Source organism: Emydura macquarii, unplaced genomic scaffold (assembly GCF_026122565.2).
Source record: "Emydura macquarii macquarii isolate MOO-44397 ecotype Brisbane River unplaced genomic scaffold, CSIRO-AGI_Emac_v2 contig_1483, whole genome shotgun sequence".
Classification (NCBI taxonomy): Eukaryota; Metazoa; Chordata; order Testudines; family Chelidae; genus Emydura; species Emydura macquarii.
In genome coordinates this window covers 1,643,569-1,656,602 of record NW_027131620.1, presented here as the reverse complement: position 1 = coordinate 1,656,602, position 13,034 = coordinate 1,643,569, and the positions used below count along the sequence as shown (strand labels likewise).

At 44.4% G+C, this 13,034-nt stretch overlaps 1 protein-coding gene across 1 annotated transcript in view; it reads right to left on the bottom strand.

Annotated features, from left to right (window-relative positions):
- NOL4L (nucleolar protein 4 like) overlaps nucleotides 1-13,034 on the bottom strand; it is a 91,082-nt gene that overhangs the window by 54,366 nt on the left and 23,682 nt on the right. Inside the window, exons 3-4 of the mRNA XM_067553965.1 lie at nucleotides 10,731-10,842; nucleotides 1,719-1,828 (exon numbers count right to left, since the gene is read on the bottom strand). Coding sequence (XP_067410066.1) covers nucleotides 1,719-1,828; nucleotides 10,731-10,842 — 222 coding nt within the window. The remainder of the gene's footprint in view (nucleotides 1-1,718; nucleotides 1,829-10,730; nucleotides 10,843-13,034) is intronic.

Here is a 13,034-nt window from a genome sequence, read left to right as displayed (position 1 = left end):
GAATGAAGTTCTCTCTTTCGTAGAACAGGTAAAGCACAAGCAGTGATTAGGCAAACCTCCCACTCTATCCTGCTAATATGCCTCTCCCCTGACTTGAAAGGACCTCTTCCTGTGTTGAGACAGGAAAACAGTTTCCACGGCCCATTTGGTTCTTAGCCTTGCTGCAGAAAATCCCAGTTATCTGTGGTCTGAAACCCATCAAACTCATTTCACATAAGCCACTCAACAGTCAGCAAGTGTTAACTATTTTTGGTCACTCCTGACCAAGGATGGATATAGAATCAGTAATCCGGTTCTTTGTTTTGCTGCTAATCCCTTGAGCCATCCAGCCCCTTGAATTGATCCATTTTAGAATCCAGTTTTCTCATGATGTTCAGAGCCAGTTTCTGAGGAAAAGGGATTCTAGGTTGGGAAAGACATAAAGCTGTCCATCATTCTACAGCATCTGACTCCACAACTGATTGCAAAACCATGGGATCCCCAGCTTTTCAACAGTCCTACCACCACAATAATTACCCACTAGACAGAGGATGTTAAACTCGGGTATCCAGCATATGCAAGGAAAAGCTATGCCAACGTGCACCCTCCAACATGTAATTTAGCACCAGGGTAAGGTGTTTTTTCCACTGAACCAATGAAAAGATTCAACCTCTATCCCCTCAGTCCCTGCAGATAACCATGATCTGGCATTTTACACCCTTGCACTGAGTTCTCTCTTTAGGCTGCAGTCAGGTAACAACCATCCATATGCTGCGACTTCATCATTCGGGTTAACAATTTACCAATGCCTCCTGCCTGCTACAACACACACACACAACTCTTCAGCTCCTGGTGGTAATGTGAAGGTAGGGAGAAGAGCGTACGGGGATCAGACTCCAACCTCAGTGTCTGCTGGGAAGAAAATCTGCCACTTGGTTTCTGAACTGCCAGCACTGTAACTTTGTGGGGAGTCAGTAAAGTGTATTCTTTTTATAGTCTGTTTCCATGGTGCATTGAGGATCCCTTGGCAAATTCTGCAGCTGCAGAACGTTGGAAAATTCCATGGCCTGGATATAATCATGTGGCAGTCTACCCCTGCCATTCCCAACTCAAAATCCAGAGGCATAATATTGCCACCAAACAGATGAACTTCTTCCCAGCTTAAGACAAGAAGGAAGTGACTGGAGCTGACCCTCCAGCAAGATGTTGAACAACTCAAGAAAAGAGAACACCTGAGCAACAGAAGCAAAATCTAAGGTTCAATCCCCATTTGCTAAAGCCCGTAAGCAGTTTGGAAGGCGGCAGAGAAATAAATTCCTCTTCGTCATGGATATTTTTATATTAATTTCACTTAAAACCACAATATGTCTAAAGAACATGCAGACGGTAATAATGAACAATAACTGCACTGAGTACATTTCTGTTCCTCTCCTCTGTGTCCTGTCTGCAAAAGCACTGCATGGATTTTCAGAGACAGACTTTCAAAAGCAAAATTTTGTTTGCACACAGCCTACACACAACACCACTCACTGCACTTGCGCAAATCCCAACCTGCATGTGCACACAAGCTGGACATATGCATTTTCCTGTGAAAATCTGGCCATCACTACTCTGAGATGCCAAGTATCAGTCATTCACCCTCCCCCTTCCGTCTGGACAGAAATCTGCTCTGCACCAGGTGCTGCTCAGCACCTCTTGGAATAAGACAGTCTCTGTTGGCCCGGAAGAGAGCAACTCACCTGCTCCTGTGAATTCATGACCCGCAGCTTCATTTGCTTCAGATAGGTGGAAGTAAGAGGCATGTTGTAGTCAATGATTCCAGAGACCAAAGAGGAGGGTGGCTCATTTTCTGAAGTAAAAAACAAAAGGAAAGCTCCTTTAGATGTGGGGGCATTGGAGCGCAGACCTGACACTGTATTACCATCATCATTTAATATTAGACTTGCAGTAACCTCCGATGCCCCCATTCAGAATTTAGGCCCACTGGGCTATGTGCTGTATATCAAGGCTTCACCCTGAAGGGCACTGCAAAAGAAACATCTCATGTGGAAATGGTTACACATAATGCAACATCGCACTCTGCCATGGGCTCAAAATCACCTCTGTCCAAACTGAACACAGAGAGCGTTTCACAAACAACCTGATTTTTCCAGGCAGCTGTAGTGCTGCTAAGTCTCACCCATTTTGATGGAGACTCTTTCATTTTGGGGTGAATGTTAAGGCAGTTTGGGAAGAATCTTCCTCTTGAGATGGAGATTGTGTTTCAATGAGATCATTAAAATAACCTTTTAAAAAATGTATTTATTTTCTTAAACTGTCCCTATTGACAGCTTTGGAAACATCCACGTTAAGCCTTAGCGGCCATCAGGAAGATGGATTCAGACCACGCGAGCAAATGATATTTCCAGCCACTCGAGTCCACAGTTAAGCAAACTCTTAATTATTTTCTAGACCTCCTGTCATCTCTCTCTTGTCCACTAGGCTTTGGAGTTTGTTGGCTCTCCATACCAGAAATGAAGGCTGCTGGAATTACTAACTCTAAGACTGATTTCAAAGTCACATGTAATCTGTTTAGTCATGAAGAGATCCAGTCTACCAAATGAGGGTGTGCAGCTAAAGGGAATGCCACTCCCTGCCCTGCCCTGGCTGGGATGATTTAGTTGGGGTTGGTCCTGCTTTGAGCAGGGTGTTGGACTAGATGATCTCCTGAGGTCCCTTCCAACCCTAATCTTCTATGATTCCATGATTTGCAAGGTAGCAACCCAGTGTAATTCCCAGCACACTATACAAGGGCTATCCTGTAAGGAGGTGAGTCTAACAGCAAGAGATAGGGAAAGATTTCTAGGAGCGGGAGATGGGGAGGTTTTCAATTTCTCTCTTGATTTTAGCTAAGTGACCTGCATTTTCTGGGATCACTTGCTCCACCAGGGTCATAGTGCCCAAAAGCCCACACATGAAGGTTTATCTGACATGGTGCCTTTAGTAAAGATCCATCACAAAATGCTTTACAGCCAACTTAATAAAAACCAACAAGCCAAAACATAACGGAGCTGACTTTCAAAAGTGTTGAGTACCCACAACTTCCACTGAAGTCAGTGCTTGCTGCAGGAGCTCAGCACCTCTGAAGAATATCAGACCAGCATGTCTAATTAGGAAAGGCCCTGACTCAAACACATGCTCTGCAATTGACTTAGGCATTGCAAACTGTTCATAAGTTTGTTGCAACCAGAGCCTGAGTTAAGACCCATAGTGACAAAATTCACCAGGCATTTCTAATTCATTCCTTGGCATTTGCAGCAATCTTGCAACTGTGGACGGACAGGGATAGTCAGAGCCATACAGAGCAATTAGTTCAGTCAAATCTGAAGTTGCAAGGCCATTAGGAGTCTTGTAAATGAGAAAGCCAAGCCTTAAATTCAGTCCTGTGATGGTGTAGAGGCCAGTGGGGACATGCTAGCGATGGAGTAACTTGTTGCTAGCCAACCTAGACTCTAGGTAAGACGCAAGCTGCTATGTGCCCTCTGCAGCCTGGTCCTGGCCACAGTGGTGGAAAAGAAGCAGACAAAGCATTGTGGTAATCAACTTCTGCAGATGGCAAGTCACGTACAAGTCAGACTGCCACAGACAGAACAAGGCGACCACGCAAAGAAAGGGACCTACAATGGTTTACAACTGCAAATCCAAATCATGTATGGACTCCTGCAGCCAAGTCCATTCCTAGGACCTACTAAAAGAGCCTTCCACCTTATCAGGATTCATGGCCAGCTTTCTACCTCTCAGAAATGTCATTATCTCAAGGATGTTCCAGGTAATATACATAGGAAGCTCTCACTATGCGATTTTTAAAAGTCCCAGCTTCAGTGATGGTTTTATCCTTTCCGTTGCACTGGGCCAAGAATAAAAAATGTTGTCCCCCAGCCTCTCTCCATATATCACTCCACCTGTCCTCACCACCTACACGATGTCTAGGGAACTAGCCCTAAATGTGATAAATAGACAAAACTTCATGAATGCATTCAGGGCAGCAGCCAGCTGATGCGAGAGCAGCTAGTGGGCCATACCAGAGCAGCTAGTGTTTCACAGTCCATATTTTAAAAAGCACCGTATCTTCATTTTCTCTCTTCTTTGGATGATTTTATGTTGCCCTTCTCTTTCCCAAGCTTTGGCCAATAGATTACTTAATACTTCCTTGCCTGCACTCACAAGCACACAAAATAACCCACTATCTTATGGTGGGGTGTTAACTAGTGAAACAAAAACTTGCTAAAAACCCAGTGCAGGAGGGGCTCCTACAAACTGTTCCCACCGTGGAAGGGGGAAAGCTCCCAGGGACACACACTGTCGTGTCTTTGCCAAATGGGACTAAAACTGACTCAGAGCATCGTATGGTTCAAATAAATAAATCTGCAGCATAAAAGCTGCGCTCAGATCAGGCAGAATCAAGCAGCATTAGTGAATCAATGAAAACTATGACTATGACTACAACGGGGCCTATGCAATCATATGATCAGACACCCGACTGGAGTTTCTCCAAAATACTATTTCCGACCACCTGGCCACAGAATTTAGAAGCTGCCACTTGCTCCAGAGCTTAAGCCTGACATGGCAAATGGCAAATGAGAACACCACCCAGCAATGCTGAGCTGATAGCCGTTATGTGTCCTGGCAAGATCTGACTGTAGAAGAGAAGACAGAATCTAAGATGATGGAGAAAAAAGAGCAGTGACTTCTCCAGGGAAGAAGAAAACACTGTACTTCTAATTGTGTGTGGCCATAGCATCTTGGTGGACCCTATGGCTAGTGGCTTTTGTTTCCCCAAGAACAGTCCCGTGCTGTAGGAATCACTGAATCCCGTTTTAGGAAAAGAGAACTCATGCACAGAGGGAGACAAGCATGTATTATGGATTTGCAGCAGCAGCTATAGAACTAGTGATGGGGCATATTCCACACACCGGCCCTGAAAGAGTTAAATTAGGCCAGGTAGACCCAATCAGCCAATTACACTTCAAACAGGGGAGATGTAGGGTGAGTGAAGGCTGCTAATTAGAAGGAAGCTCACCTATGAGGGAACAGGGGCATCTATAAAGCCAGGAGGCTGGCAACACCCTGAGAGACAGCAGGGAGGAAGTTTGTAGTCTCTCTCCCTGGGGTAAGGGAGAAGGAAGGGGGCTATAGGAACCCATGAGGAAGGGTTTATCTAGCAGGCCTAAGAGACCCTAGGAAGGCTGATGAAAAAGAAGCACAGTAGGAAGTAGTCCCTGACCCACTGCTTGCTGTAGGGCCCTAGACTGGAACCCAGAGCAAAGGGTGCGCCTGGGTTCCCTTACCATCCACTGCAGAGTGGTATTGCTAGGAGCAGTGACTAGGAAGACTGCTGGAGTCACTGTGGGTGTGACATAGTCAGGGCAGTGGATGTGAGGATGGCCTGCTGCTGCTGGTGCAGAAGGACTTTGAAAAACTCCCTGGAAGGGGAAAATCCTAGTGTGATGAGGCTGAAGGGCCAAGTCAAGAAGCAGCTGTACTGCGACTCGTGACCCAGAGAAGAGCTGCAAGGGTGGAAGACCGGAAAGGGGGCACTGAACCAGGCAGAGCTAATCTCCAGAACTGCCAGAAGGAGGCACCACCCAGCAGTGAGTAGAACATCCTGTGACTCAGCATTGTCATATTATCTTTTCCCCTGCCCCAAAGATGAGGCAGGGGTGAGTCGGTGAGAGATGAGACAAGAAAAATCTTTCCCTGATGTATGCTTCATATCTACTGCTGAAACCGTGAGCTGAAGTAGCCTTTCCTGCTCTTGCATGTCTGCTCTGCGAAGCTCCAGGGTTAGTGGAGCGGAACATACCTTTGCCTGTCTTCCACTCCTACTCAGCTCCCACCCTGTGTGGAGATGCATGAGGAGCTGGGCTGTGTAGTGTCCAGAGGGTGTGGACTCCCTGTGCTTTGGCAGAATCCCAGCTATAACTATGGTACCAGTAAGAGTAATGGGATGACATTATTACTAACAGAAATGGAGACTATCAGGAAGAGACAGCAAGGTCTATTAGACTCTGGCAGTGTCCCCAAGAGATGTGATGCAAGCTCCTGTCAACCTGGGACATTTAAAACTAGTTTGGACAAAGCACTCCTGCATTGAAAGGGGGATTCTCTAATGTCTATGATTATATCCTCCATCGCACTACCAATATACAGTGTGGGGGTTTTTTAATACATTGCTTTGCTTTGGTCTTCTGCCATCTTTCTATATTAAAACCAAAAAGTCAGCTTCTAATTTTCTGTAAAAAGTCACCATGTAAATATTGTGGTATTTCTGTCATTATGACACTTTTCGCCATTGTTTCACTGGAATCAAAACTAGCTGAGCCTCAGTTACTTTATTCATTGATATGAATTTCTATAGTCCCTCATTAATAAGGAGGGAGCATAGCGTGTTTATAGCATGTCAGTAGCAGTCTGTGGCTAATCTGCTCCTTGTTCTTAGAGGGCCGGTTTCTGGGCTTCCCCAAGGGCTGTACATGCAGAAGATTTATTTGTATTCTAGGGATCTCTCCCCCCCACCAACTGTTCTGCTAATGTACATAGAGGAAGTGAGCTGTTAATGTCAACCACTCTGCCCTCCAAAGACCTCTGCTGCTGGCAAGAGGAAGCAGCCTGAAAGCAGCTGGACCTTGAAGATCTCTGCTGTCTGACCTGGCGGGGTGGCAGTGTGAGGCGCACAAAGTGATATCCCCAGAATATTTCAGTAGCATGGGTAGGGGAAGGAGAAGGGTGTGTCTGTAGTAGCTTTTATCCAAGAACCTATGCAACCTGAGTGGGAGAAGGGATTAACAGTAGCCTCCTTCCAAAGACCTTTATTGTCAATGGGTTTCCCTTAAATCCTGAACATCAGCTGACCCTCAATCCCTGCTTTGAGGGCCAGTAGTGGCTTCTCATGAGGTTCTCTGCCTCTACAGAGCCCGGTGGCAAACACTACCTCTCCTAGTTTGTTCCCTACTTGAAGGCAGGCTTCCATCTTTCACATAACAATTGGGTGTTGAAGTAATAATGCAGTTCCACAACTAAGGGATTATGTCATCAAATACTGAATAAGCAGGAGCAGATGAACTCTGACGGCCACATTCTGCCTTCAGTTACACTGGTGTGAATCTGGAATAATACCATTAACTTCAACACATTTACTTCAGTGTGACTCAGATAAGAATCTGGCCCTACAGAAACAAAGATGACTTTTTTCAAGACAAAGTATCTAGTAATAAAAGATGAGGGAAATCTTTTTTTTTTTTTTTAAAAGTCCCTGTGGGATGCCACATTTTATAGTCTCACATACTGCATCATACCATGGGGCTGCTGCTGGGGTTTAAGCCATTATTGTAAAATATTGTCATAATATTTTTATAAAGAGAGAGATGCACTACCTCATCCCATGTCCTCAAACTATATATAACACAGGCTAACTGTTTAGACTAGGACCAGACTGATCATAATTCCACATCTGTATAGCGCCGGCAGAGTTACTTATTTCCACCAGCATCACTGAGGTTAAGATGAGGCCCAGTGTTGTTCCAAGTTTGCTATAAGCAAGACAATGTGTTTTCATGCATCATCTTGGTGCCCTGCAGAGTTCAACACAAGACCCGTTTAATTAGTCAGGGATTTTTCTGATCAGGAATGCAGTGAGGTGAGATTTGTTTGACAAATGATGGAGGTAGGGACTGGAAGGGATGGTTCAGATTTTTTCACCCTACTGAGAGTTACATTTTATATGTGGGTGTGTAATCGTTCACCAAATGCCAATGTGATATACTCCAAATAAATTCCCACATAAATAAATATTAGTGGAATTAGCCAATGTTCTTGATCGGAGATAATCTAGTCCATCTATCTTTCATAGGTTTCTAGACAGGCTCTGTGCACTGCACAGATTAGAGGGGAAAAGCTCACAACAGAAAGGCATTTGTCTCTTTCTGTCCCTCTGGCTGAGGAGTAGTGGGAAAGATTTTTGTCTGCTTGGTTTATTTTTTAAGACCATTGATTTTTGAGGGAAGGCTTTATTGAAAACGTCTCTGTTACGCTTTGATCAAGACAGCCAGACTTTGGCTCAGTCTAATCTCTTCTGACCATGAGTTCCATAGCTGAGGTTCAGCTACTGAGAATGTTTAGCACCCCAGTGCTTTATGGCCAGAGTCCAAGAAGCCCAGCCGCTTCAGGAGATCATGGACAACAAGGCAGTCTCTGAAAGAGCCAAGTCCTGTTCCATTAAGGGCTTTGACAAGCCGGGTCATGGCCTATCTCAATGGTGGGACGGACAGTTCTGTTGGTGCTAGATGTTGTTCAGGTGCTGTGAATTGGGCCAAGCCAAAAGATACAAACCCCACTGGTCTCTCCCTTACCTTGTTTCCATGTAAATTTACTACTTTAATCACAATACTAACAACATTACTCATCAATCCAGATATACTGGAATCCATTTAGGGGCCAGTCTTACTCCCTTTAAAACCAAATGCCAACATTTCTGCTGAGCACTGTGAAAGAAGGATTAAAGTCTACATTAATGGAAACACTCAACCCAGACCTAGGTGCCTAACGGGGCTCAGTCCCAGTTTTAGGCTTCATGGAAATTCACAAAACTCCCACTGAACCCTACAGGCACCTAAACTCATTTGGCGCTGAAGTTTTTGCAGTACATCTGCCTCCACGAGCATCACACTGCTGCATCCCTCTAGGTCCTCGGGCACCTGGTTCTGTCTGAGGTACTCTCCTGGGAAGGGTACTCACCTGGGAAGTTGGAGACCCCTAGTTCAAGTCTCCCTCTCCACATGAGGGACAGAAGGGATTTGAGCAGGGATCTGCCATCTCTCAAGTGCGTGTTCTGACCATTAGCATGTGGGATATTCTGATGCAGGGCTCCCTCAGTCTCCTGTTGAAGCTGTTCCACTGTGAATAGTCACTAGAGTGGGGAAATTGGACGCTGGGTGACTACTCTAACAACCGGGCTATAGTGTCTGTCTCTCTAGTCCAAATGACTATTTAATTATTCAGCCCCAGTGGAACAGACTCAACAGAAGAGACTAGGGGACCCCAGATCAGACTATCCTATAGCCCAATGGCCAGAGCACTCTCCTGAGAGGTGGCAGATCCCTGTTCAAATCCCTTCTCCCCCTTAGGTGGAGAGAGAACTTGAACTGGGAGTCTCCCACATCCTAGCTGAATACCCTATCACTGGGCTAAAGGTCATCAGGGAGCTCCTCCTTCCCCCAACTCTGACCTCCGGCAAAAGCGCCTAACTGGAAAGAGGGCTTCCAGCTGGAAATTGCTAGCAGAGAAAAGTACCTCCCTGAAGTCTGGACGTCAGTGCCTATCTCTGAGAGGGGTGGTATTTAGTGCACCTCGCTAGGCTGGCATCTCCCTTAGTCCATCTTAGCCAGCTTCCTGCCTAGCGGTACTGGCTTTTGTGAATGACAGTCTCAGGCACTTCTCTCCCTATTCATTGTATAGGGAGCCTAGGTGCGTACCTCCGGTTTTGTGAACCGCAGTGTGTTCCTGTCATTTTTTTCTAGGGCACCTAAGTACCTTTGTGCATCCAGGCCTGAGCCGTTAATCAGCAATATGGGAATAAGCTGCAGTAATGGAGCACAGGCTAATAAATGTCACATGCTTATTTGGGACAAATTCTAGAAAATATACTCACTGCCATGCCTTTCAATAACTAGCTATGAATAATGGCACACAAAATCCATTTAATTGGAAGTTCTAGTGTGTCCACAACTCTGCTCACAGGCGTTAACTGGTGGGAGTTGGTATTTAATAGTAGAAATGTCCTGATGCAGGGGCACTTTGTTTTGCTTTTCTGTTTGATGAGAGTTGCCAGATGCACCACATTTGCCTTAAAATTTTTTAAATATTTTTAATTCTCTGAACGGCGGGGGGAAAGGGGGTAAATTATTTTTGTTCAAGAGAAACTTGTCTCAGGGAGGTTTGTTTTGTACTTGGTAACACAAAATAAGTTTACAACTCACTATAATAAATATTTTTTTACATCAGCAGAGAATTTTGCCTAATGTTATGCATTGTTTGTCTTTGAAGTCCAAGAACTGCAGATAGGTTCGCAGATAGATTTACAAAGGAAGGATAATGAAACTAAATACCACAGCCGTGGTGATATTTGGTGTATACATTGACGTAGCATAATCTTTGATTATCCAAATACACTCCGTTATCCAAAATAGAATCACAACCTGCATGTCTATTAAGTACTGCAAATTACTTCATTATCTGAAACTTCAGTTATTCAAACTTATTCAGTATCTTTCATCATGTAATCAATAGTTTGTCCTTAAATTTCCCCTTCAAACTTGCTCAGTGTTTTTTGTAAAAGGGGGAGAAAAGGCCTTCACAAAATCTAAAACCAACAGAAATATCTGTAGTGTTTCTGATCCAAACATTAGGTCCTGGTGCAGGAGAATGGGAAAGTGAAAGTGACTGACCAGAAACAAAATGAAACTGACTAGTCTGTTGCCCTTATCTAATTTGAGAAGGCAAAAAACAAAACAAAAAACAGCAGAAATAGTGAACAGTAAATTATGTTTGCACAGTTTTTTCAGTTTTAATGTATTATCAATAATATGGGTAATGAAATCCATTTGGAAAAGAAATATCATTGCTAACCAGACAGCATCCTGATATCCATTCAATGACTACATTTCAATGTGAAATGCCTAGAGTCACCTATGCTAGCTCAACTCATTTGCATTTACCTTTGGGCTCCAGGCCATTGGAGTTAAAATGCATCCTCTTCTGGCACTCAGTGCAGCTCATCAGGAATCTAGTCACAGCTTCTCTTGGAAGGAAAGCGTAGGTCTCTGCAATCTGGGAAAACAATGAGAGATCTGTGTATCCTAGATAAGAGAAACTTCTTAACACACAGAACCAAAGGACACAAGTGATCACAGACCTTGTCCCACTTCACCTTGCTCAGCATAGGAAAGTACGGGATTAACTCAGTGGAGCACTCCTGTAGGGCCCAATCCCATGAAGTGCATAGTGTCTTTATCCCCCTAACGGTTATCGGCAGAGCACAGCACCTCTCAGGGGCTCAGCGTGTCACAAGTTAAGGCCACTAGTGACCCCAAATGACAGGAATGGATCTCTGGATGTCTGACACAGCTGGCACTCTCCTATGCCATTCCCTACAATTACTCCTAGCAGGAAAGTCTGAGAACAGTGTAGTATTTGGGGGGTGGTTAAACTCGGTCAGAGTGAGGTCTCTGAGGTTCCTGTTCTGGTTGCGCTGTTAATTACCATTTTACCAGTAACTGGAAGAATCCATTACTCTTTTTAGGGGAAGTTCTGTCTCTTCCATACTGAAAATCAGCTACTGTTAAAACTTTGTACTTCTGACACTTTCTCCAGGGAACGGGAAACATATTTACAAATACTGAGAAATTTAATTCATTAATACCTCTGTGAGGTAGGTACAAGTTTACCCCTCTTTTACAGATAAGGAAACGAGGTTGCAGAAAATCAAAGGCCAAATTTTCCAAACTTTGGTGCCTAAAGTTAAGTACCTATATTCCTATTTAGGCATGGAAATAAGCAGCCTGACTGTGGTGGAGGGCACCCACGTCTCTGATGGAGATGCAGCAGATGGCTCAACACCTCTGAAAATCAAGACACTACTTGAAAATTTTGATTAATAGATTTTAAGGCCAGAAGTTACCATTAGATTATCTAGTCTGAACTTCTGGATAACACAGGCCAAAGAGTTTCACCGAGTTACCCCACTATTGAGCCCAGTAACTTTTGTTTAACTAAAGTATATCTTCCAGAAAGGCATCCAGTCTTGATCTGAAGATATCAAGAGATGGAGAATCCACCACTGCCCTGGGGAGTTTGTTCAAAGGTTAATGACCTGCACTGTTTTATCTAAGTGACTTGTTCTAGCAAGTGAATAGAGGAGCCAGGAAGTCCTGACTCCTAGTCTCTGCTCTAACCAATGGAAGCACTCCTTTCATTCAGTCTTTTTTGCCAAGAAAAACTGAACCTCAAAAATCCAGAGAGGCAAGGTGGTGAGGTAATATCTTTTATTGGACCAACTCCTTTTGGTGAAAGAGACAAGGTCTGACCTGAAGAAGAGTTCGGTGAAAGCTTGTCTCTTTCACCAACAGAAGTCGGTCCAATAAAGAGATTACCTCACCCACTTTGTGTCTCTCTAATATTCTGGGACCAACATGGCTCCAACAACACTGCAAACAACTTAAAAATCCAAGCGTTTTCTATCCCTCAGGTAAAGTGAGAAGGGTGAACGTTAAAAGAAGAAAAAAGTCTTTTAGAGAAAAGGGGGCACTGTATTGGTTGATAATGGTTAAAACAGACTTCTGCAAGCTAAAGTTATCAGGGGGGAAGAGACATTTATCTCCACTAAGTGGCAGCATAGCTCCAATTTTACATGCTAATAGCAGATGGGTGGAAAGTTGAGGGATCTTGTCCCACAGCTTCAAACTGGGGCTGCAGAGCCTCCCCCTCATGGGATTTTCCTTCAGTCTCTCTAGACAAAGACCAATCTTGCTCTACAACCTTTTGAATGAGTGTCTTTGCTTTTCAAGGTGGCTGTGAGACATTTGTCAATATTCAGCTATCAGGAACTCGCCACAAAAGGACTAAAATTCAGGTGCATGAAGGATGCTGCTGGTGAACATGAGGGTCTGACGTGTACTGTGAACTGTCCCCTTAGCCATGCCTGTAGGACTATGGGCCCAGCTAGTTCCCGTCTCTCATTCACTCCAGCAGCCCCATGGTGTCTGCTGCAAATTTCAGCTAATTTTAGTGATACAATTGTTATTTCTCAGCTGATTTGATGCTCTGCAGAGCAGACAGCTTCCTTGATGAGTTATCTCCCATCCAAATTCCCTTTCTGATTGCCTCTCTCTGGAGGTTACGTACAAGGGCAAAATCTCCCATGACTCTGATTAGCATGGAGGGAGAGAGAGAAATAGCAGGGGACACACTGAATCTTCTGGAGTTGCCCATCCAGACAGAACCCTTTTGTGCATCAAGCCACC